This window comes from Taudactylus pleione, unplaced genomic scaffold (assembly GCF_031769625.1).
Source record: "Taudactylus pleione unplaced genomic scaffold, aTauple2 ptg001080l, whole genome shotgun sequence".
Taxonomy (NCBI): domain Eukaryota; kingdom Metazoa; phylum Chordata; class Amphibia; order Anura; family Myobatrachidae; genus Taudactylus; species Taudactylus pleione.
The window spans coordinates 1,074,990-1,102,608 of record NW_028285481.1 but is presented as its reverse complement, the minus strand read 5'-3'; the positions used below and the strand labels follow the sequence as shown (position 1 = coordinate 1,102,608).

Below are 27,619 nucleotides of genomic sequence, written 5' to 3'. Positions count from 1 at the left end.
CTGACACACAGTGCTTTATACAGTAGAGAGGCCAATGTATTAGCATGGCATGGCGTGCATTATCACAGTACATTATCCAGTAGAGAGGCCAATGTATTAGCATGGCATGGCGTGCATTATCACAGGACATTAAACAGTAGAGAGGCCAATGTATTAGCATGGCATGGCGTGCATTATCACAGTACATTATACAGTAGTGTGGCCAATGTATTAGCATGGCATGGTGTGCATTATCACAGTAAATTATACAGTAGAGAAGCCAATGTATTAACATGGCATGGCGTGCATTATCACAGTACATTATACAGTAGTGAGGCCAATGTATTAGTATGGCATGGCGTCCAATATCATAGGAAATTATACAGTAGAGAAGCCAATGTATTAACATGGCATGGCGTGCATTATCACAGTACATTATACAGTAGTGAGGCCAATGTATTAGTATGGCATGGCGTCCAATATCATAGGAAATTATACAGTAGAGAAGCCAATGTATTAACATGGCATGGCGTGCATTATCACAGTACATTATACAGTAGTGAGGCCAATGTATTAGTATGGCATGGCGTCCAATATCATAGGAAATTATACAGTAGAGAGGCCAATGTATTAGCATGGCATGGCATGCATTATCACAGTGTCATGACCAGGACCGTGGGTTCACTGGCGGTGCAGACCTTACATTTCAGTGCGCATTGGCAGGGTCCTGCCTGCTTAAATCCTGGCTTCTGGAGGTGATCCTGGCCCCGGAGATCGGGTGTAGTGACTGGCAGAACAGCAGGCTGTGCATTCCTGAGCAGTGCTGGTGACCACTGGACGTCGCCATCTTGAATCCAGGTCACATGTCTAAATTAGACAAATCAGCTTGCAGCTTGAGCTGGAGGGCTAGCAACCTAACCTGCACTACCTCAGGGTATTAAAGAGTTGTCAAGAGGCTCTTTGATTGCCAGTGTAACGTTTTGCTAGTTCCTGAGCTCCCTTGCTTGTATTGCTGCAGTCTATCGTGGTGAGCCTGCTGACTCTCAGTCCGTGTTCCAGCTCATTCCACCTCTGACCCCTGCCCGGATTGCGTGCTCCAGTCGCCTCTCCCATAGAGGCTCCTGGCGTCCCTGTGGGTTCTGTGTCCTTTTACGCCTTCGACTCCAGTGTCCGACATACCTAGTCTCCCTCGGTTGCCACAGTTTGTACCTCCTGCACCTGCCTACATTCATGAAACACTCCCCATTAAGGCCGGGATCTTTTCTATACCAGCAAACGGTCCCACGTTCTACTCCTGTGTCCACTCCGGATCCAAACTCCAATCAAGTCTTGACACAAAGTGCTTTATACAGTAGAGAGGCCAATGTATTAGCATGGCATGGCGTGCATTATCACAGTGTATTATGCAGCAGTGAGACCAATGTATTAGCATGGCATGGTGTGCATTATCACAGTGTATTATACAGTAGTGAGGCCAATGTATTACCATGGCACGGCGTGCATTATCACAGTAAATTATACAGTAGAGAGGACAATGTATTAGCATGGCACGGCATGCATTATCACAGTACATTATACAGTAATGAGGCCAATGTATTAGCATGGCACGGCGTGCATTATCACTGTGTATTATACAGTAGTGAGACCAATGTGTCAGCATGGCACGGCGTGCATTATCACAGTACATTATACAGTAGCGAGGTAAATGTATTAGCATGGCACGGCGTGCATTATCACAGTACATTATACAGTAGTGAGGCCAATGTATTAGCATGGCACGGCATGCATTATCACAGTACATTATACAGTAGCGAGGTAAATGTATTAGCATGGCATGGCGTTCATTATCACAGTGTATTATACAGTAGTGAGGCCAATGTATTAGCATGGCATGGCGTGCATTATCACAGTGTCATGACCAGGACCGTGGGTTCACTGGCGGTGCAGACCTTACATTTCAGTGCGCATTGGCAGGGTCCTGCCTGCTTAAATCCTGGCTTCTGGAGGTGATCCTGGCCCCGGAGATCGGGTGTAGTGACTGGCAGAACAGCAGGCTGTGCATTCCTGAGCAGTGCTGGTGACCACTTGACGTCGCCATCTTGAATCCAGGTCACATGTCTAAATTAGACAAATCAGCTTGCAGCTTGAGCTGGAGGGCTAGCAACCTAACCTGCACTACCTCAGGGTATTAAAGAGTTGTCAAGTGGCTCTTTGATTGCCAGTGTAACATTTTGCTAGTTCCTGAGCTCCCTTGCTTGTATTGCTGCAGTCTATCGTGGTGAACCTGCTGACTCTCAGTCCGTGTTCCAGCTCATTCCACCTCTGACCCCTGCCCGGATTGCGTGCTCCAGTCGCCTCTCCCATAGAGGCTCCTGGCGTCCCTGTGGGTTCTGTGTCCTTGTACGCCTTCGACTCCAGTGTCCGACATACCTAGTCTCCCTCTGTTGCCACAGTTTGTACCTCCTGCACCTACCTACATTCATGAAACACTCCCCATTAAGGCCGGGATCTTTTCTATACCAGCAAACGGTCCCACGTACTACTTCTGTGTCCACTCCGGATCCAAACTCCAATCAAGTCCTGACACACAGTGCTTTATACAGTAGAGAGGCCAATGTATTAGCATGGCATGGCGTGCATTGTCACAGTGTATTATACAGTAGTGAGACCAATGTATTAGCATGGCATGGCGTGCATTATCACAGTACATTATACAGTAGAGAGGACAATGTATTAGCATGGCATGGCGTGCATTATCACAGTACATTATACAGTAATGAGGCCAATGTATTAGCATGGCATGGCGTGCATTATCACAGTGTATTATACAGTAGTGAGACCAATGTATTAGCATGGCATGGCGTGCATTATCACAGGGTATTATACAGTAGTGAGGCCAATGTATTACCATGGCACGGCATGCATTATCACAGTACATTATACAGTAGAGAGGACAATGTATTAGCATGGCATGGCGTGCATTATCACAGTACATTATACAGTAATGAGGCCAATGTATTAGCATGGCATGGCGTGCATTATCACAGTGTATTATACAGTAGTGAGACCAATGTATCAGCATGGCATGGCGTGCATTATCACAGTACATTATACAGTAGAGAGGCCAATGTATTAGCATGACATGGCGTGCATTATCACAGTACATTATACAGTAGAGAGGCCAATGTATTAGCATGGCACGGCGTGCATTATCGCAGTACATTATACAGTAGAGAGGCCAATGTATTAGCCTGACACTGCGTGCATTATTACAGTGCATTATACAGTACATGACTGTGCACATTATTTGTGTATGATATCAATATGACTAATTATTTTAATTTGTTCTCTATAGTTAAATGGATGGGATCTGCAAACCCCAAGTGTGCTCGGAGGTGGTGCTGTAAAGATTGAGCTGTCCCCAGATAAAATAACTATTGCGCTGCAGGATCAGATCACGGTGATGTTGAATGCAAAGGGTGAGATCTATTTGTTCGGCAATAAAGAAATAGCCGGAGATATATGTGGGCCCTGTGGAAACTTCAATGGTGATGCCAAGGATGATCTTCAGCTACGGAACGGCGGCTCGTCAATGGACATCGCCTTCACAATTGGCTCCTGGATTGCGAAGCACCTGAGCCCATGGTAAGAGCTACATGAAGCCGGATCATTATCAGTGTAACCTACCCTATGGGCAGCTCCCGCATATATCAACTCTCACCCACTTCTTTGTCATTAATGAGTCTGATACTAAATGAAAATGTTATTTTGTAATATTTTAAATATTTTAAGAATTTCTCTCCTTAATCCACTTTGAGGAATATATCTACTAATGTAGTTGTAGTTCAATGCTTAAGAGTTGGAAAAGCGACAATAATAAGCTAAATAGTGGTTACATCTGCCACGTGCCCGACATTGTATCCGATTCCCCCAGTCATAGAAGTGTCACCATTCAGAACTCTGCTGGGAAACACACGGATGGCGGGGTCGTTATCACCAGTCTACCGCCATCATCATCCACTTATAGGGAGCCCCATAACTCGGCACTCTGTAATAGGACAATATTTATTACACATTGAAAGCCTCCATATTGGAAGTGACACAATGTAGAGAGCCCGGCCGGGCCCAGGTAATGGAAGGGGAGTGGCCTAAATGTGGGATGCGTGGCCACGCCCCCTTTACAAAAAAATATTAAAGAATAAAACACTTTTGCGGCACTGCGCACTGGGGAGGGGGCGCTGTATGCCACCCAGCCTGGGCGCTAAGCAGGGGGGGCGCGATCAGTGTAATCGCTCGCCCGGGAAACTGTACCTGCTCCCCCCTCTGTCATCGCCCATTCATACAGGCTCTTATAAGGAGCGGCCGAGCAATATAGAGTCGGTGTTTCTTACTTCTGCAAATAGACTTCAGTGCTCCCATAGGACTTTCTGTACTGTTTTCTTTTTTTTAGTTTCTATTGTTAATTTCCTGTATTATTCAGTTATGGAGCTGTCGTCAAATCAGATCATCAGGATATTCACAGCAGCACAGAGTATAAAATCTAGTGAAAGACAGTAACATGACAGGGACAGTGACATGACAGGGGCAGTGACATGACAGGGGCCGTGACATGACAGAGGCCGTGACATGACAGGGGCCGTGACATGACAGAGGCTGTGACATGACAGGGGCCGTGACATGACAGGGGCAGTGACATGACAGGGGCCGTGACATGACATGGACCGTGACATGACAGGGACCGTGACATGACGGACCGTGACATGACGGACCGTGATATGACAGGGACAGTAACATGACAGGGGCCGTGACATGACAGGGACAGTGACATGACAGGGGCAGTGACAGAACAGGGGCAGTAACATGATTGGGGCAGTAACATGACAGGGACATTGACATGACAGGGACAGTGACATGACAGGGACAGTGACGTGACGGCGCAGTGACATGACAGGGGCCGTGACATGACAGGGGCCGTGACATGACAGGGGCCGTGACATGACAGGGACAGTGACAGGACAGGGGCAGTGACATGACAGGGGCAGTGACAGGACAGGGGCAGTGACAGGACAGGGGCAGTGACATGACAGAGGCTGTGACATGACAGAGGCTGTGACATGACAGGGGCAGCGACAGGACTGGGGCAGCGACATGACAGGGGCAGCGACATGACAGGGGCAGCGACATGACAGGGGCCGTGACATGACAGGGACAGTGACCTGATGGGCTATGACATGACAGAGGCTATGACATGACAGGGGCAGTGACTTGACAGGGGCCGTGACATGACAGGGGCCGTGACATGACAGGGACAGTGACATGACAGGGGCAGTGACAGGACAGGGGCAGTGACATGTTTGGGGCAGTAACATGATGTGAGGAGGGAACTAGAGGCAGCAGGAATAGGAAGACTCAGACCAAGGGGTAAATTTACTAAAATGAGAGTTTTTAGAATTGGAGATGTTACCCTAAGCAACCAATCAGATTCATATTATTATCTTCTAGAAGGTGCCAATTTAATGTTAAGTAGAATCTGATTGATTGCTATGGGCAACATCTCTACTTCTAAAAACTTTCACTTTAGTAAATTTACCCCTGAGTGTTTTATGGAGGAAGGAGCAAGGTCACCCATGATTGTTTAAGGAGATGAGTGATGTGTTAGTGAGGGATGTAGTCAGGAAGCCTGCGGTCAAAATACTGACCGCCGGCTTTCCAACTCTCTAATCCCTGCGTGGTACTAATGACGCCTGTCATTATTCATACGCTGGAAGACCGGCGCCCGGCATACCGAACAAAGGTAAGCCGGGCACCGGGAGCGGACAGCTGTGGGGGGGAGGGTTAGGTTTTAGGGCTCCCGGGGGGAATTAGGGTTAGGCACCCCCTGGGAGGGTTAGGTTTAGGCTAGGGGAAGGGGGGAATTAGGGCTAGGCACCCCTGAGGGGAGGTTAGGGTTAGGCCCCCCCCCGGGAGACTTAGGTTTAGGCTGTGTGGTAGGGGGGGTTAGGTTTAGGCTAGGGGAAGGGGGGAATTAGGGCTAGGCACCCCCGGGGGGAGGTTAGGGTTAGGTACCCCCCAGGAGACTTAGGTTTTGTCACTCTCAGGGGGTTTAGGGTTAGGCACTTGGGGGGAGGTTAGGGTTAGGCACCCCTAAGATAGGGTTAGGGGGTAGAATTTGGTTAGCGATACTTACCTTTTGAAGATCAGGATTTTCACCCTTGACGGGCTGCCGCTGTCGGGATTTTAACCACCGGCCATGCAATACCTAATACACCCGTTAGTGAGAACAGGGCTGCATGTGACAGGGGCAGTGACATGATGTGAGGAGGGGAATGGAGGCAGCAGGAAACCACAGACTGAGAGTTATATAGTGGGAGGAGCAGGGTCCCCAGCAGCACAGAGTATATCAGCAGATGTGTGATGTGTTAGTGAGGACAGGGCTGCATGTGACAGAGGCAGTGACATGATGTGAGGAGGGGAATGAGGGCAGCAGAAAGCCATAGACTGAGAGTTATATAGTGGAAGGAGCAGGGTCCCCAGCAGCACAGAGTATATCAGGAGATAAGTGATGTGTTACTGAGGACAGGGCTGCATGTGACAGGGGCAATGACATGATGTGAGGAGGGGAATGGAGGCAGCAGAAAGCCATAGACTGAGAGTTATATAGTGGAAGGAGCAGGGTCCCCAGCAGCACAGAGTATATCAGGAGATGTGTGATGTGTTACTGAGGACAGGGCTGCATGTGATAGGGGCAGTGACATGATGTGAGGAGGGGAATGGGGGCAGCAGGAAGCCACAGATGGAGAGTTATATAGTGGAAGGAGCAGGATCCCCAGCAGCACAGAGTATATCAGGAGATAAGTGATGTGTTAGTGAGGACAGGGCTGCATGTGATAGGGGCAGTGACATGATGTGAGGAGGGGAATAGAGGCAGCAGGAAGTCACAGGCTGAGAGTTATATAGTGGGAGGAGCAGGGTCCCCAGCAGCACAGAGTATATCAGCAGATGTGTGATGTGTTAGTGAGGACAGGGCTGCATGTGACAGGGGCAGTGACATGATGTGAGGAGGGGAATGGAGGGAGCAGGAAGACACAGACTGAGAGTTATATAGTGGGAGGAGCAGGGTCCCCAGCAGCACAGAGTATATCAGCAGATGTGTGATGTGTTAGTGAGGACAGGGCTGCATGTGACAGGGGCAGTGACATGATGTGAGGAGGGGAATGGGGGCAGCAGGAAGCCCCAGATGGAGAGTTATATAGTGGGAGGAGCAGGGTCCCCAGCAGCACAGAGTATATCAGGAGATGAGTGATGTGTTAGTGAGGACAGGGCTGCATGTGACAGGGGCAGTGACATGATGTGAGGAGGGGAATAGAGGCAGCAGGAAGCCCCAGATGGAGAGTTATATAGTGGGAGGAGCAGAGCCCCCAGCAGCACAGAGTATATCGGGAGCATGTTTCTGAATTAAATAATCCTTAATTTAGAAATATAAATTTTAAATATGAATATTCAAAACTTTCAACAAATTGTATTCTTTTTTTTTGCTTTTAGTCCGGTATGAGAAGATTTATCTAAATGTTTCTTCACCAAGACATTGCAAATTCTGCCTTCCCTGCTGCAAGAATCTCCTGTTGCTCAAATGCATGTCCTGAAAAGGACATTCGCTTTAACACAAATGTTTTTAACTCACTGTATTAAAAAGTTCTCATCAACCAGTAATTTATACCTAATGATGCTGTCTTGTCCTTTTGTTGTTGTCGAAAATTTATTCTTGCTGAGACGGAACTAAATCTAAAATAAAATAAAAATAATTCAACATCCGGTGAATGTAACCTGAACGTTCCTGTGTGAGAGTGATTATTGTTACTCAGAAAATATTCTCTAAATTGGACAATATTCATAACCAATGTCAGCTGACTGGCTGCAGTAAATTGATGTATTTCCCTGCTAGCATTCACGTTATTATTTGTTCATCCATCTTTTATTGTAAATAACATTTACAAATTGTTGTCACTAATTATGGGCCTGATTCACAGATGGACGCAGGGCTATTACTACAATGTTTTGCTACTGCTTATGAGCAAAAGGTGTCAAAGCCCCTCACTGCGCACGCGTGAACCAATGTGTGCGATGCCGTTTGTATGGAATTGCTAAGACTTGAGAAGGGGTTTGCGATCCCTGGGCAATGCCGCTGACTGGCCTGCATCTGAAATGCTGTTGTTTTATATTTTCCTGGTTACTTACGTACAGTATACCCCTTTCAGCCCAACAAGCCAGGAAATACACAGGTCTATTAACCCGTGATTTTCCCAGGTCCCAGGGCCTGATTCAGACCCGCTCGCGAGCGCTGAGCGCTCGCAAACGGGTCGATGGTGCCCTAGTGCACATTGCGCGAGACCCGGGGAGCGACGGGGAAGCCGTCGCTCCAGGTCTTGCACCAAAGGGGGCATGCTGTCGATGTTGAGTGACAGCACGCCCCCTTTGGTGGGCGTGTCGGGGGCGTGGCTGCCAGATGTAGGCGTTCCCATGGGAACGCCTACCGTCTGGGTCCGGCCCCACTGACATCACTAGTGATGTCAGTGGGAGTGATTTGGGCTCTGAAAGAGGCCCTATGCGCTCCCGGAAAAGTGGGTGTGGCCTAATTACAAGGGGTGTGGTCTAATGAGAAATGCCATGCCCACAAGCCACTTCCCCATTATTTCATGCTAGGGGCATGTCCACAGCTCCAGCAGATGATGGCCATGCCCCCAATCCCTCTCTTTAGTGAATAAGCACAGCGAGCAGGTGAAGGAGTATTTTATTACCTATATGATCTCTCTGCAGCTGGGAACCTCTGAAGAAATTGATCCTCCCTGGACAGGCAGTTTCTAGAGTCGGTGATCACTATTTATGCTGAGAGCACATGGTCCGGAAGCCGCCTGTTTGTGTAGCAATAAAGCCAATGTCATCATCATGCAACAGAGGTTTAACCAGATAATACATAGTAACAGATGTTTTGGGGCAGGACAAAATGGGAGTTTCCTATATTGAACAATTTAATATTAATAAAATATATTTGCTCATTTGGTACCATTTGCATTAGAATATGGTTTCATTAGAATTGTTATCTTACTGAAGATTACTGTGCCCCAGTGTTTTCTTCTAATAGTACCAGTGGTCCTACCGTCCTCTATGTGTGTCTCCAGCCTATCCCCTTATGTGCTTCTTCAGCGCTATCCCCCTGCGCCTCTCCAGTGCCACCCCCAATTCTCTCTGGCACCATCTGCCTGTGTCTCCCCACAGTGCCATCCTCCTGCGCCTCCCCAGCGCCATCATCCAGCGTCTCCTCAGTGGCGTCTTCCAGCCGTAGCACAGAATAGCCCTTCTTTCTCACACACAGGTCATCTCCCCTTAGCACAGAATATCCCCCTCCCCACAGATCATCATCTCCCGCACCCCTAGTGTAGCAGAGCCCCTCCCCACAGACAGATCATCTCCACCTAGTATAGCAGACCCCTACCCAGAAATATCATCTCCCCTTAGACCAGATCATCTCAGTATAGCAGCCCCCCTCCCCCACAGAAAGTCCATCTCCCCCAGTTCAGCAGATCTCCCCTCACCCCCTCCCCCTTAGACACATCATCTCCCCTCACCCCCTCCCCCTTAGGCACATCATATCCCCTCTCCCTTAGACACATCATCTCCCCTCACCCTCTCCCCCTTAGACACATCATCCCCCTTTCCCCTTAGACAGATCATCTCCCCTCCCCATTACAAGGGCCCCCACCCCAGACATCCCGACTCTTTCCTGATGGACCTAGCCCCAATGTCCTGCACTGCAGCTAGCCAGAATGTCTCCTCTCCTCTCTGCCCTCTCCCCAGGCTGTGAAATTAAACTTGACACTTCACAGCCTGGGGAGGGAAGAGTAGAGAGGAGACAGACTGCCTGGGCATCCTCCCATTCCTGCCGGCGCCACAACTTACCTCCGCTGCTGTCACCCGCAGGCTGCTCCACTTCTTTTCTTCTTCACTCCTCCGCGGCGTGTGACGCCAAAGGCATGCTGGGCTGAGTTTAAATAGGCTGCGCTGGCCACGCGAGAGAGGCTCAGGCGCGGGAAGGCAGAGGCAGAGCTGACAAATAAATAGTATATCTGTGTCAGGACCCAGCGGCCATGGGTGACGGGGATAAGGGGGCGGGGCCTCAATGGAAAAGTGGCCCCACAACCAATCGGCCCACCGGAATTTTCCCCGCAAAAAGGAACTGCCAATCTGCCCCTGATCCTGGGTGCATGAGCAGACTGAAAACATTGGCTTCTCGCGTTCTTCATTGACACTACGTGTACCTCTGAATCATGCCCTAAGGGGTATATTTAATAAAGTGTGGTATTCTTGAAGTGGAGATGTTGCCAATAGTAACCGATCAGATTCAACTTAACATTCATCTAGCACCTTATAGAAGATAATAGCTAAAATCTGACTGGTTGCTATGGGCAACAGCTCCACTTCTAAAAACCTGCACTAAAGTAACTATAACCCTCAGTGTACTGTAGTGCTGAGACACAATTCTCCTCCTGCACAGAGATACTATGTTAGTAACGGCACCTGCTCCTCCTGCACAGAGATACTATGTTAGTAAAGGCACCTGCTCCTCCAGCACAGAGATACTAAGCTAGTAACGGCACCTGCTCCTCCTGCACAGAGATAATATGTTAGTAACGGCACCTGCTCCTCCTGCACAGAGATACTATGTTAGTAATGGCACCTGCTCCTCCTGCACAGAGATACTATGTTAGTAACGGCACCTGCTCCTCCAGCACAGAGATACTAAGCTAGTAACGGCACCTGCTCCTCCTGCACAGAGATAATATGTTAGTAACGGCACCTGCTCCTCCTGCACAGAGATAATATGTTAGTAACGGCACCTGCTCCTCCTCCACAGAGATACTATGTTAGTAACGGCACCTGCTCCTCCTGCACAGAGATACTATATTATTAACGGCACCTGCTCCTCCTGCACAGAGATACTATGTTAGTAATGGCACCTGCTCCTCCTGCACAGAGATACTATGTTAGTAACGGCACCTGCTCCTCCTGCACAGAGATACTATGTTAGTAATGGCACCTGCTCCTCTTGCACAGAGATACTATGTTAGTAACGGCACCTGCTCCTCCTGCACAGAGATACTATGTTAGTAACGGCACCTGCTCCTCCTGCACAGAGATACTATGTTAGTAAAGGCACCTGCTCCTCCTGCACAGAGATACTATGTTAGTAACGGCACCTGCTCCTCCTGCACAGAGATACTATGTTAGTAACGGCACCTGCTCCTCCTGCACAGAGATACTATGTTAGTAATGGCACCTGCTCCTCCTGCACAGAGATACTATGTTAGTAACGGCACCTGCTCCTCTTGCACAGAGATACTATGTTAGTAACGGCACCTGCTCTTCTTGCACAGAGATAATATGTTAGTAACGGCACCTGCTCCTCCTGCACAGAGATACTATGTTAGTAACGGCACCTGCTCCTCCTGCACAGAGATACTATGTTAGTAACGGCACCTGCTCCTCCTGCACAGAGATACTATGTTAGTAACGGCACCTGCTCCTCCTGCACAGAGATACTATGTTAGTAACGGCACCTGCTCCTCCTGCACAGAGATACTATGTTAGTAACGGCACCTGCTCCTCCTGCACAGAGATACTATGTTAGTAACGGCACCTGCTCCTCTTGCACAGAGATAATATGTTAGTAACGGCACCTGCTCCTCCTGCACAGAGATACTATGTTAGTAACGGCACCTCCTCCTCCTGCACAGAGATACTATGTTAGTAACGGCAACTTCTCCTCCTACACAGAGATACTATGTTAGTAACGGCACCGCCTCCTCCTGCACTGAGATACTATGTTAGTAACGGCACCTTCTCCTCCTGCACAGAGATACTATGTTAGTAACGGCACCTGCTCCTCCTGCCTAGTTTGCGCAAGAGCACTGCGATGCTTACACATGCGCAGAATGCATAAACCAGCCACTACGAGCGAATGCTTCTTAGCGCCCGGGTCTGAACCTTACCCTCAGGTCCATGTTATATGATTTTAGCTGTTTTATCAATTTGTAAAGAAATCCAAAACCAACACCAAAACACAACGATGACTTATAGCCAGAACACAGGTGTCTGTGCATATCCGTAACTGTAATATAGTAGTAGCACTTCAATGGGGAAAAATACAAATTATTTTATTATGTCAATGGACTATGAAAACATAAATATGAAAGTATGTGTGATATTACTGTGTCGTATGAACACTAGGGGGGGGGAATCCAGGTGCGGGCAGGAAATTAAAAACCCTGCACCTGAAACCATGAGGGAAGGTACGGATGTATCCACCCTCATTCATCCTGCGATGCGTACACTGCGTGGCATGAATGGCACGACTAGTGTGCACGCGTCTATGATGCGCATGCACGTGCACAGGACATAGACTTCTATTGGGTGAGCACCAGCTGTGACTATCCGCAGCCAAGCGATTGCTACACTATGTCACAATCCATATGCCGGTGCGTACGCATCGCGGGAGGGATGAGCATGGGTACATCTGTACTTACATGAAATCCAAATTACGTGAGATCCTTTTTTAGATAAAGTTCTGAACTACCACTTGAAACCCTAAATTTATCCAAGCCAGGACTCAATTCAACTCAGAACCCCAAAATTAGGGTGTGTTCTAGTGTCAACAAAACCCAGCTCAACCGCTCATCTCTACAAACAACATAACATTAAAGGCCCTCATTCAGAGCCGCTCGTTAGCGGCAGTACGCTCGTTCCGAGCGATGTTTGCACATCTGCGCATGCGTACGGTTTTTAGTACGCATGCGCGAACTAGTCAGTGCGGCCGAAAATCGTTTGTACGCTATATTGCGAGTGCCTGCTATTTTGAGTGACAGAATGAGGCGTATGTGGGTGGTAACAGGGGAAGGTGCTTGAAAATGGGGAGTGGAGATCCGAACGCAGGCGTGCTTAAAGGTCAAAACGGGCGTTTTATGGTTGTGTATATTTAAAACAGCAGCGTCATTGCCCACGTCACTGGGTTATTTTATAGCCAGAACTGCTCGCAAATTTGTGGTAGCAAACACCAACCACAAGAATAGCGAGCAGTTCATACGCTGGTCGATGTACTCGATTAATCTAATAAATAGCGGACATGACGTATGGTGCGAGCGGCCAGGGGGCGTTTTTAACAAATAAACGAGCGTATGTTTTGCTCGTTCGTTCAGACTTAGAGGTGTGAACAGACTGCAATGTGCGTACGGATCATTTGAATAGCCACCCCTTGTTTTTAAACGAACGACCGCAAATAGCGAACGGCTCTGAATGAGGGCCAAAGTCCGCTATTGTAAATCTATCATGTACAGAATATCATGTATACACCGTGCAGCCATATGTCATGTGGACAGTGCACAGAGAAATACTAGTTTTGATTTTACAAGTCCATATATTATTAGTGGGAGTATACAAAGTTTTATAGATCAGTAAGAATGTTTCTATGGTGGGCAATAATAGGTGATAAGTTAACTAAGACAGGGAAGCCTATTTTGTTTTTAACCATTAGTTGTTTCTTGTGCAATACGCTTTCCCTATTAGACATCAATACAACTTATAAAAAACCTCAGACAATAGCTAAAACTCTCTGGCCCTGATTCAGAGCCGGACGCACTGACAGAGCGCTCGCTCTGAATCAGGGCCGTCCCTGCTCCTTTTTGGAGTGGCCTCCTGGCCGCTCGCATAGCTGTGGGTGACCACCCACAGCTATAGCGAGCAGCTAAAATGATGGTCGCGATGGTCAAGACCATCGCGACCATCGGGCTTGCGACAAGACCCTGCGGTAGGGTCTCGCTGCCGCAAGCCCTGGAGTGCTTTTGGCTCTATCAGATGTCATCTAGTGATGTCAGTGGGGCCGGCCCCAGACGGCAGGCGTTCCCATGGGAACGCCTCCGTCTGGGCAGCCACGCCCCCGGCACGCCCACCAAAGGGGGCGTGCTGTCAATCACCATCGACAGCACGCCCCCTTTGGTGCGAGACCCTTAACGACGGCTTGGCCGTCGTTAATTGGGTCTCGCACATGCGCACGACGGCACCGCCGCCTCCGTCGTGTGCATGCGCTCTTGGGCACCATCGACCCGCTTGCGAGCGGGTCAGAATCAGGCCCTTTGTCTGGTGTATAAATTAAAAATTGCTAAAACACACACACAAAGCATAATACAGGTCTAACCAATGCAGAAGGCAACTAGCAGCATCCATGGTGTATTCACAATTAGCCAATCACAAGCAGAGGTGACACACGGTGAGGAAACGCCCCCAACTTGTGCCATTTGAGGGTTTGACCACGTGTCACGCCCATGTTGGCGTCATGCTACTCAAAGCTCAGGGAACCAAGTTGGCTATAAAACAATCTACTTATCTGTAGTTGTGCCCAGTAGTATTTGTCATTATAGATACATACACATGATAAGGGAGAATATTTAGCAGATTGTTACATTGGGCAGCAAATCAATAACCAGCAATTTATTGGTGCAAGAAAAAAAGCAACAAAAATGAGCTTTATACTATTTTATACATTGAGCTCTACATTCCCACAATCACTTCTACAATAAAGTGATTGCAGAAGCCAATTTCTGTTTCGCAAATATCTAACTTGTTCCTATTGGCAAATCCCCCTGGCCCTCTCCTGCGCTAACAGCGGTCAAAAGAATCATCATTTAACCTCGGGCTGTGGGGAAAGAATACATCATTTATTAAAGTGCTGCCGCCTTTCATCGCTATTAGCCAACGTTATATATTTAGTTTGACAGCTGGATGAGCGTAAACAATCGCAGTTGGTGCAGTTGAATATTTGATGAAGTCATGAAGCAGCAGACGTGTAATTCCCAGGATTTCATTATAGGTTTTAAGACATGATGTACAGTAAATCAGAAAGTCATCTACTATATATGAGAGAAGTTAGAGCCATTATTATCATGCAGTTATATGGCGCAAGTAGGTTTGATTTATATATATATATATATACACATATATATATACAGTACATAATCAACCCGGCACCCAGCGCCCAGGTGTGCCGGGGATAGCCCTGGGCTATCAGCCTGGGCCTGGGGTTCCCTGATGAGGGGGACCCCTTTATTGGGGAGGGTCCCCAACTCCCAAGGGATCCCCGGGCCTGGGCTGACTAGCGGTCAAGGGTGATGCTGCGGCTGGGGGGCCCAGTGAAAGGGCGCCCCTGGCTGTGGCATCACCCCCCCCTCCCTGCTAGACGGAGTCCGGTGCTGGTTCTGTGAAATACAGGGGGAGCCATATGCATTTTTTTCACCCTGTATTTCCAGAACCAGGACTGGCTCAGAGCCCTGTGCTGGTTGCGCCAAATACAGGGAACCCCTATGTCGTTTGTCCCCTGTATTTAGCACAACCAGTACTTGGGCTCCAAAGCACGGGACTGGTTGATTTCTGGGTGGGTGGGGCCATGTCATTTTTTTTAGTTTTTTTTTTTAACACAGGCAGCCAGTCCTGTTTGTGCTTGAATGAAGGGAACAAATGACAAAGGGTTCCACCATAATTAAGCACAACCAGCACCGGGCTAGTCAGAACTAGCCCTGGTTGCCAAAATACGGGGGACAAATGACGTAAGGGTTTCCCGTATGTTGTGCAACCAGCACTGGGCTCTGATCCCGTCCTGGTTCTGGAAATACAGGGGGAAAAATGAGTAGGGCCCCCCTGTATTCTCCAGCACTGGACTATTTCTAAAGGGGGACTGATGCCACAGCCAGGGGAGCGTTTTTCACCGGGCCTCCCCAGCCGCAGCATCAACCCTGATCACTAGTTAGTCCAGGCTGGGGAATCCCTGAGGAGTTAGGGACCCCCCCAATAAAGGGGTCCCCCTCCTCAGGGCACCCCAGGCCCAGGCTGATACCCCGGGGCTATCCCCAGCATCCCTGGGCGGTGGATGCTGGGTTGATTGTGTTGTATGGTGCATTTTAGAGAATATTTTTTTTGCAGGCGAACTATAAGTCCCAGCACACCTCCCTGCATGCTGGTACTTGGAAAACCACAAATACCAGCATGCTGGGCTTTAGGGCCCACTGCCACCTGTAGTCCACCTGTAAAAAAAAATACTAAAATCTCATTTGTGAGGTTATTGGAGCCCAATGGAAGATTCGCTTTGTGGTTTTTGTTTATTCTCCTTCATCCACCAGGGGACACTGGAGATCAAGACACTGGGGTATAGACTAGGGATGAGCGGGTTCGGTTCCCTGAGAACCGAACCCACCCGAACTTCGGGGATCCGGGGCGATCCGAGCACAAGCTCATCTTCCTGTAGTTAAAATTTTTTCAATCAGATTTTCAGGTTTTGGATTGTAAAATTATATGATTTCAGCTGTTTTTAAACACTTTTTATCAATTTAAAAAAAAAAAAAAACAGATCCAAAACCAGAACACTTGAGGATGGATTTGCAAAACCAAAACTAAAACACGAAGATGGATCTAGACCCAAAACAAAAACCAATTCATGGGAGTCAGCGCAAATCTCAAATTTAGATTAATAGGCTACATGTTATCCACATAGCTGGTTACAAATAAATATTAATAAGATAAAAAAAACAAAAAACATAAATTTAAGAATCAGTAGTAAAAACACAATAATAGATGTGTGTTTAGGTATGATGTTCCTTAATAGAACATGCAGAAAAGTCAGTGTGAGGGGCTGATTTTTTTTGCTTACATAGGATTACGGCTGATTTATCTAATGCTTGTCTATGTGAAAGTAAAATTGTACTAAGCATTGCCTGCTGGGAGAATGTACAGAATGTCTCAGTCCTGTTGTCCTTGTCACCAATACTGGTGGATCTGGACCCATCTAAGCCAATCTTCTCATAGCTACAGTAAGTTGAAGTCAGAAGAACCAGGTGCAGTACAAACTACAGTCTCACATTTTGTGATTTTTCCATACAACTTGAGCTAATCTACAAATGTCTGATGGCTTCTGTGGTGTCAAAAACTCTAAAGCTGTGGTCAAACAAAAACAGTCAAGTAAATTATGAAAAATAGCCCCAAGATGAGCGTACTGTTCCCAGGATTGCATGTTTTATTTTTTTTAATTGATTTAGCTTCAAGCTCCGATAAAGTTCAGGTCAGGAAACAATGCACAATGGTATCATAAATCATGCGGCACTTATTAAATAAATTAAACATTCAATTATAAAGTTCATCTAAAGGAAAACACTGTAACAGTCACGGTGTGTAAAAACTTAATTGACACATCAAGACTTTATTTTTAACACCAGGAAACAAAACCTTGTTCCTATTGGCTAAACCTGTCTATATAATATAAGTACACAGTGGGAAGTATATTTTGAGGATACACATGGTGCTTGGTAAGTTTACAAATATTTTTACAACAATGATCTTATAGGACATTGTGACAATAATGTAAAAATCCCCAAATACTTATTTTACAGGTAAAATTTCAATATTGAGTTTGTTATCAACATCTATCTATCTATCTATCTATCTATCTATCTATCTATCTATCTATCTATCTATCTATCTATCTATCTCATATCTATCTATCTATCTCATATCTATCTATCTATCTATCTCATATCTATCTATCTATCTATCTATCTATCTATCTATCTATCTATCTATCTATCTATCTATCTATCTATCTATCTATCTATCTATCTATCTGTCTGTCTGTCTATCTCATCTATCTATCTATCTATCTATCTATCTCATATCTCTCTATCTATCTATCTATCTATCTATCTATCTATCTCATATCTATCTATCTATCTATCTATTTATCTCATATCTATCTATCTATCTATCTATCTATCTATCTATCTATCTATCTATCTATCTATCTATCTATCTGTCTATCTGTCTGTCTGTCTATCTCATCTATCTATCTATCTATCTATCTATCTTTCTATCTATCTCATATCTCTCTATCTATCTATCTATCTATCTATCTATCTATCTCATATCTATCTATCTATCTATCTATCTATTTATCTCATATCTATCTATCTATCTATCTATCTATCTATCTATCTATCTATCTATCTATCAGAGCATACATGATTACCAAAGTGCCTGCTTTTATCTAAAAATAAAATATACAACAATACAGTATAATCTGAGGTGTATGCACACACACATATCTATCTATCTATATATATATATATCAGTATAATTCAATAACCAACACACAATGTAGCAAAAGTTGATCAAAACCTTATTGCAGTATATTTTACAGGGGAAAGCAAATACAACGCTCACCCTATATAGAATCTTTATCAAGGGCATTATAGAAATATCCAGTCTAAAATCAAAGGCATTGGTGGCCTCACTGTTTGATATACTTTTGCCAGATTATGTGCTGGATGCCCAGTAATGCAGATTTCTTTGCTGCCATAAAATAATTCAGTAAGTAATACCAGGTTACTACATATTGCTGATGGAAACCTCTCAGCCTGACATACTGTATAATGTGAGTTTGCTATTTTATATCCTCTAGTCTAAATCAAAAAATGGTCCAATCAAATACTTAACTTTGCTTTAATAGAAGTTTTATCTGTTTATTTCCTCATTTTTATATGTGCGTCAGGTTTATCTCTCTACTTTATAAACTGTACTATTTTTTTTTTATATTACTTTTAGAGCTCATGTTTTATTCTGCCCATCTTATTAGCCTTAGTAATCTATACGTTCTCCTCAAAGTTTACCCATCGCTTTGCTTTAATATCAGGCGTTATCTCCAAAATGACACCCAGAGCGCTGTCTCCTCTCCTGATCTGTGCCGTGTACATGACGGGTGAGTTATTCACTTCTTTGTTATATTTTATTTTAAATGCTGCTTTTAATTCATATGCAACTGTGATTATTGTGAGTTTATTGCAGAAGAGAATGTCATTTTGTCTGCACTTACACAGTGCTCGTATTTATCTTGGTCGCACTTTTTTAAAATGATTTAATTTATATACTTCCATTCACATATTATTTAATTTTAAGTTGCATGAATAACACTGATTTTAAAGAAGGAATTCCCCTGAAGGGTGCAGTTGGAGAATACTGGTAATGTATGAATTAGAGATGTGCGTTTTAGTTTTGAAACTCATATTCATGTTTTGTTTTTGTTTTTTTTGTTTTTTTAAATTGATGACAAATTTTAAAAACAGCTAAAATCATGTAAATTTTTGCAATTCAAAACCCGAAATTTGGATTTAAAATCTAAATTCTAAACCATGGGAAGATCAGAATCATGACTCGGATCTGTCCGGATTCCCAAAATTTGGGTGAATTCGGATTTCTTGAGAACCGAGCGGCCCATTCTATAGTATGAATGTTATTAGTGTATGTCCCCCGGTTATATGGATCATTGTATTCATATCGTTCTCAGTCCATACACAATGCTGTAAAACTCTGTCCCCTTCATCTATTTGTGCCAGTTGTTTGCTCCAGTTCCTACTTTGACCAAGGTCGCAAAATCTTATTGCAAAAGGAATGGTATTAAGGGTTCTAGCTGCATTTGATATATAGGTTGCGTCTCCCATATCCAAAATGCTTGGGACCAGGGATATTTTGGATAACGGAATATTCCGTATTTTGGAATATTTGCATTTAATAATGAAATGTCTTGGGAATAGGACCCGAATATACACACAGCATGCATTTATCTGTTATATACACCTTATACACACAGCCTGCTGGTCATTTTATACTATATATTCAATAATTTTGTGGCTCAAACAAAGTTTGTGTACAGAAATGAAATTCATTTATGTTTCATATACACCTTATACACACAGCTTGTAGGTCATTTTATACATTATTTTTAATAATTTGTGCCTTAGACAAAGTTTGTGTACATTGAATCATCAACAATCAAAGGTTTCATTACCTCAGTCATGCCAAAAAAATGCCATATTTCGGAATATTTGGATATGTGAGACTCAACCTGTATTTGCATTGAATTAATTTGAAGTGTGTTGCTTACTGTAATAACTTAGCGCCTTTATCAGTCTTTTGAACAAAGTATTTGTAAGTTTGAAAAATATGGTTGAGATTCCAAGGAGCATACAAGTATATTCCTATGTCCTAGAGACCCTTGAAGATACAGGACTGTCGTTTCTAGAGATTTGTTCATACCAATGTACTAATTGTACTAAACATTTCACCTTTAGTGCATGGCTTTTCCATCTCCGATCGATCTTCTCCGGCATGTATAGATCGCTGCTAATATCACAAGTACGCATAAAAAGGGTCATATTATTACCAGTTACCTATACAATTATTTAATAAAACAAATGGTTTATTGCACCAAACATCTCAAAAAGAGTTATGTATATGCATCTAAATACATAACTAATTGTTTATGAGGGCAGATAGTTCATCACACCAGTTTAGTCTTAGAAAGAGGTGTGTATATACATCCAAGTACATATACCCATAAGTATATATACTACTTCTCATCTGGTCTTCACAATACTTCCAAACCTTGTAAGAAACAACTTGTGAGAAGTCTTGTAAACAGGTGCACATATATATATATATATATATATATATATATACATTGGTGTAACTTTATCCCACGTGCCGTTGGCAAGATAAACTTTGGTACCCCTCCCCCCCAAATTAAAATTTACCACCACCACCAGCTTCCACCACCCCCCCTATGCAGTCCCTTTTATACAATGCCCCCAGTAATGGTCCCCCTATGCAGTGCCCACCTATGTAGTACCCCCCCAGTAATGGTCCCCCTATGCAGTGCCTCCAGTAGTGTTTCCCCTATGCAGTGCCCCCAGTAGTAAGACCCCTGTAGTGCCCCTAGTAGTAAGACCCCTGTAGTGCCCCCAGTAGTAAGGCCCCTGTAGTGCTCCCAATAGTAAGGCCCCTGTAGTGCCCCCATATGATGCCCCCATAAGTAGTACCGCTGTAGTGCCCCCATATGATGCCCCCAATAGTAATGCCCCTGTAGTGCCCCCAGTATTGAGGAAACTGTAATGCCCCCTGTAGTGCCCCCATATTATGCCACCAGTAGTAAGGCCCCTGTAGTGCCCCCATTAGTAAGCCCCCTGTAATAAGCCCCCTGTAGTGTCCCTAGTAGTAAGCCCCCAGTATTAAGCCCCTTGTAGTGCCCCCAGTAGTAAGCCCCGCTGTAATGCCCCCAGTAGTGCCCCCAGTAGTAAGTCCCCTGTAATGCCCCCAGTATTACGCCCCCTGTAGTGCCCTCAGTGGTAAGCCTCCTGTAATGCCCCCAGTATTAAGCCCCTAGCATTAAGCCCCCTGTAGTGCCCCCCCAGTAGGAAGCCCCCTGTAGTGCCCCCAGTAGGAAGCCCCCTGTAATTCCCCCAGTATTAAGCCCCCTGTAGTGCCCCCAGTGGTAAGTCCCCTGTAATGCCCCCAGTATTAAGCCCCCTGTAGTGCCCTCAGTAGTAAGCCCTCTGTAATGCCCCCAGTATTAAGCCCCTAGCATTAAGCCCCCTGTAGTGCCCCCCCAGTAGGAAGCCCCCTGTTGTGTCCCCAGTAGGAAGCCCCCTGTAATTCCCCCAGTATTAAGCCCCCTGTAGTGCCCCCAGTAGTAAGTCCCCTGTAATGCCCCCAGTATTAAGCCCCCTGTAGGAAGCCCCCTGTAATGCCCCCAGTATTGTGCCCCCTGTAATGCCCCCAGTATTAAGCCCCTTGTAGTGCCCCCATTATTGTGCCCCCCCCGCGCACACACACACATATATATATATATATATATATACACAAAAAAATAAAAAAAACTTGCCTTCAACCATGCTCCAGTGCTGCTGCCGTCCGTCCCTGGCGCCTGCTTCCCGGAACTATAGGAGTGACGTCATGGCGTCACTCCCATAGTGCCCTGCGGGACCCGGAGCTCAGTATTCAGCTGCTGCTGGGGCCGGGGGGGGGGGAGAGAAGGAGCGGGCGCCCGCTTGTAACACACTCAGCAAGCGCCCGGTTAATGGAGGGTGCAGCGGCACTCCTTCTCCATGCATCCTCAGCAGTGGCCGGATGACAATGGAGCCAGGTGCCCCCTTCAGGGCTGGCGCCCAGCAGAAATGACTCCATTGTCTCCAGGAGTTCTGCAACTGTATATATATATATATATATATATATATATATACATACACATACATGTGTCACCTCTCACGTTCTCCATAACAAATCCAAGTATTGTGAATAAATTAAAATGAGCAAAGATGGAGGAAAAAGCCTACGGGTCGCTCTTTCCTTCAGAAATGTACCAAGCACCCAAAAATAGGTACCAAGCTTCCGCCGGGTACCGGAAACGCTGTTTCTTATTATTGTGAAAATACTCTTATTTCTTATATTGTAGCTGGATTCAGAATTACATAAAAAATTATAAGTGAAAAATTGTAAAAGTTCATATCTGAGTCAACCAATTATTTACAATAAGATATAATATAAATGAAAGTAGAATATTAATACTATGGGCGCTGCTATCTCTGATTTACACTGATCCCTATTCTGGCTGATATTACAGGGATACAATTAAAGATCATGTTGAAATTTGTGAGAGAATAAAACATTTATAGCAACATTATAAAATGAATGGAAATGTCTGTTAATCAAGGGCAATATTGTGACATTTAAGCACCTACCTGGAATAAATTCATATTATCCACCTGGAATAATTTACAAAACATTCGATAAAAACAGAATGCACGCTGCTTTATTCTGACGCGGCATATGACGGATACTGGGAGTCTCAGGATATATACTTATTATCTGTTATATGGAATTTGTTCCTTCCTATTAATCATTCACTCTTAATGGTGCACTCATAAGATCTAGTACGATATTGACACCTTTGGCTTATCGAAGGTTTTATTATATGTACGTTGAATCTGTTTGATACTTGCTGTTCACGGTGGATCCACGGGATGCGATGTCACATATTGGAATATTTACACAATCAGTGCTGATTACACATATATATCAACGTAAGAGTTTATGTCCAGATCGTACACTCGGTTGCCTGCTGGCTGTTACGTGTATAGTAATGTGATATTTACGCGAATATATGTATCTCAGTTTCTCCTTAAATTGCCTGATAGAATAATACATATGACACTTACGTGAATACCTGTGCTCCTACGCCTGCATCAACTTGCCCAACAGGATAATATATTTGTGTGTACAGTATATGTTAAAAATTTAATCTTCATCCTAGTGCAGTGGTTCTCAAACTCAGGGCCTGATTCAGACACGCTCGCGAGCGCTATGCGCTCGCAAGCGGGTCGATGGTGGCCCAGTGTGCATGCGCACGACGGAGCCTGGTCTGTCGTGCGCATGCGCGAGACCCGGATAGCGACGGCCAAACCGTCGCTCTGGGTCTCGTACCAAAAGGGGCGTCCTGTTAGAGCCGAAAGCACTCTGGGGATTGCAGCAATGAGACCCTACCGCAATGGTCTCGTCGCAAGCCCGATGGTCATGATGGTCTTGACCATTGCGACCATCATCATGGCCGCTCGCATAAGCTGTGGGTGGTAACCCACAGCTATGCGAGCGTCCAAGAGGCCGCAACAACAACAAAAAAACCGGCCTGATTCAGAGCGGGCGCTCGTTCAGAGCGTCCTGCTCTGAATCGGGCCCTCAGTTCTCAGGACCCCACACAGGTCACATTTTCCAGGTCACCCAGCAGGTGCACAGGTGTAGTCATTACTAACTGACACATTTTAAAAGATCACTAGGTGGAGCTAATTATTTCCCTTGTGATTCTGTGAGGAGACCTAGAAAACATGCACTGTTTGGGGTCCTGAGGACCGAGTTTGATAACCTGTGTCCTTGTGGAATCGTTTCCTTACAGTATCATATAGGCACAGTGTATCTGTACCTTTAACTTGTCCAAATTGCCTGATAGCATAATTGATGTGATATTTATGTGTATACCCGTGTCTTATGTTTGTCTTTACTTGCTTTATAAGAAACAAGTTGAGTCTCCCATATCCAAAATGCTTGGGACCAAGGGTATTTTGGATATTGGAAAATTCCGTATTTTGGAATAATTGCATACCATATTGGAATGTATTAGGAATAGGGCCCAAATCTAAACTGTATTTTTAATAATTTTGTGCCTTAAACAAAGTTTGTGTACATTGAACCATCAAAAATCAAAGGTTTCACTATGTCAGTCATGCTAAAAATATTCCGTATTTCGGAATATTCCGTACTTCGGAATATTTGGATATGGGAGACTCAACCTGTAGTACATTTTTGTATAAATGTCTCTGTTTCAAAATATATTTAAGTGTAATTATTCCATTACAATTTAATCTATTTATATACCTTAACTGGAAGTACTATAGTGCATTATCTGGAGGCATATAACATATAGGAATTATATCCATATGAATTGATAATATTAAGAGAGCTTAATAGATAACCGGTGGATGGATTACAGTATGACACTGTCTTATTAAATTACTTTATTAAGTTAATATTTTGCATTCTGCAGCAGTCATTATCATCAGTTGATTTTGTACAATTTTCTGAATTCACTATTAAACTCCTTTATTTTTAGTTATTATATATAATAAAAGTGAAGTTTTTTTAACCAGTCAATCTCCCTATAAGTGTACCCCCACACAGAGTCCAATTTTTCTCTTCTTCTCTTGCGAAACTACAGTAATTATGTAAGGCTTAGGGGAGCACCACTGGCTAACAGGGGCGTATCTACCCATTGGCCAGGATGGCACTCGCCAGGGGCGCCGACTAAAGGGGGGGCACCGCCCGGCAGTGCCACCAGTAGCCAAGGGGTGGACAAGTCCCCCGGGCCCCACATATGTAGGACAGACTGCAGTGATAGCAGTCTGACCTACACAGTTTACAAACACACAGCCGCCAGCCACTTTATGGGGGGGTGCCCGCTACTGGGGGGCACTGTATAGGAGTGGCCACTACTGGGGGCAATTTATGGGGGTGGCCACTACTGTGGGCAATTTAGGGGGTGGGTGGCCACTACTGGGGCACTGTATAGGGGTGGCCAATACTGGGGGCAATTTAGGGAGGTGGCCACTACTGGGGGCACTGTATAGGGGGGACTACTATGGGGAGCACTGTATAGGGGGGGACTACTACTGGGGGCACTGTATGTGGGGACTACTACTGGGGGCACTGTATAGGGGGGACTACTACTGGGGGCACTGTATGTGGGGACTACTACTGGGGGCACTGTATAGGGGGGACTACTACTGGGGGCACTGTATGTGGGGACTACTACTGGGGGCACTGTATGTGGGGACTACTACTGGGGGCACTGTATAGGGGGGACTACTACTGGGGGCACTGTATGTGGGGACTACTACTGGGGGCACTGTATAGGGGGGCTACTACTGGGGGCAATGCAGCATAGGGGGGATTACTACTGGGGGATTACTATTGGGGACACTGCATTGGGAGGGGGGCGCCAGTCCATTACATTGCCAGGGGTGCTTGGATCACTAGATACACCCTGCTGGCTAACCAACATCACTACCTATGTACAGTATCTACATAAGGTTGTTTGGGAGAATTTATACTATTTGCTTTTTCAGTAATTATTATAGGTCAGTTCTGGGAGATTTGACCTACAGTATATTTACAGCAATTACTGCAGTAACCCCTTATTTTTCTTCTGTGCGGAATTGTCACAAAAAACTTCTTTGTTTGCACAAAATATGTTAAAAAGTATGTAAAGTGAATAAGATCTGTTACTGTAACTGTCACACTGTATGATTTCTCCCCTAAAGGGCTCTAACACATGAAAAGTAAATGTTATTAAATGTTAATGAATTTACAGAATATACCATACAGTATGTAGCTGACAGTTTATCATGGGTAAGCAAAGAATTACATTTAGAAGTCATAAAAGGATAGTCGAGAACCTGACTATGGAATGTTCACAATATCTACATTATAAACATACAAATCTGTTTACTTCAGCGTATTAGATGCAGTGAGTACTTTTTCCCAAATGTTGTGTATTAATCAGCTAATACAAATGTATCCACATACATCCTACTTCCTTGTGCATTAAATAGCCCTTCTAGTCATGCCGTGCTTTCGATAGCACTGAGCGTCTTTTTGTGCAACTTTTTACCTTCAAATGCATCTTATTCGCACAACGATTCAAATAGGATGCACAAGCAGCTTCTGCTGATTAAAATATGTGGCATACCTATATTCTGTGGGTGACTGCTAGTATATCTGCATGCGAAATGCTATGTTGCAGCAGTGTCAGTCGTTAGTATCCCTAACCCACCCCCTAGTGGCTAACCATAACTCTACCCTCCCTCAGTATAACCCTAACCCTTCCCACAGTGCCTAACTGTAATCACCCCTTCCTGAGCCTATCTCTCCCACAGCATAAAACTACTCCCCCTAGTGCCTAACCCTAACTTTCCCAAAACGCAGCCTAATCCAAACCCTCTCCTAGTGCCTAACCCTAACCCTTCCTTCCCTCAGCCTAACCCTGCTCCTAATGCCTAACCCTGATCTCCCCTCTCGCAGCCTCGAACTAACCCTTCCACAAGTGCTTAACAATAACCTTGCCTCCTATAGCATAACCCTAACCCACCCCATAGTGCCAAACCCTAACCTCTCCTCTAACAGGCTAACACTTCCCAAAGTACCTAACGATAACCCACCCCTCCTGCAGCCTAACCATAAACCTCATCTTAGTGCTAAAACAAAATGTCCCCTCTAACAGGCTAACCCTAAACCTCCCCCTTGTGCCTAAACCTAACCCCCCTAGTGTCTAAACATAGCCCCTCCTGCAGTCTAACCCTAACCTTCCTACTAGTGCCTAATCCTAACACTCTCCTCCCACAGTCTATGCCTAATTATCCACCTAGTGCCTAACACTTCACCCTGAAAGCCTAATCCTCCATCTAGTGTCTGACCCTAACCTCCCCTCCCACAGTCTAACCGTAATCCCTCCCTTAGAGCCTAACTCTTCCCCTAATACCTAACCCTGACCTCCCCTCCCACAGCCTAACACTAACCCTCTCACTAGTGCTTCAAAATATTCTTGCCTCCAATAGCATAACTCTAACCCTCCCCATAGTGCCTAACCCTAACCTCTCACCTAACAGCCTAACCCTTCCCCAAGTGCCTAATACTAACCCTCCCCTCCCACAGCCTAACATTAACCCTACCCCAATGCCTAACACTATCCTCTCCTCCCACAGCCTAACCATGATCCTCCCCCTAGTGCCAAGCTCTATTTTCCCCTTCGCAGCCTAACCATAACCCTACTCTTAGTTCTTAAACATAACCTCCCATCTAACAGCCTAACCCTAAAACTCCACCTTGTACCTAAACCTAACCTTGCCCCTACTGCCTTGCCCTATCCTCCCCTCCCACAGCCCAACCATAAACCTCCTCTTAGTGCTTAAATGAAATGTCCCCTCTAACAGCCTAACCCTAAACCTCCCCCTAGTGCCTAAGCATAACCCCCCTCCTGCAATCTAACCATAACCTTCCCCCTAGTGCCTAACCCAATCACCCTCTCCCACAGCCTATTCCAACTTTTCCACCTAGTGCCTAACCATAACTTTCCACTCTGAAGCCCTACCTTGCCCCTAGTGTCTAACTCTAACCTCCC

At 45.4% G+C, this 27,619-nt stretch overlaps 1 protein-coding gene across 1 annotated transcript in view; it reads left to right on the top strand.

Moving 5' to 3' along the window:
• The window catches only part of LOC148453850 (IgGFc-binding protein-like), a 141,041-nt gene that overhangs the window by 97,337 nt on the left and 16,085 nt on the right, over positions 1-27,619 (top strand). Inside the window, exons 27-29 of the mRNA XM_088461616.1 lie at positions 3,335-3,624; positions 7,522-7,525; positions 18,667-18,820. Of these exons, the coding sequence (XP_088317742.1) occupies positions 3,335-3,624; positions 7,522-7,525; positions 18,667-18,820 (448 nt within the window). The remainder of the gene's footprint in view (positions 1-3,334; positions 3,625-7,521; positions 7,526-18,666; positions 18,821-27,619) is intronic.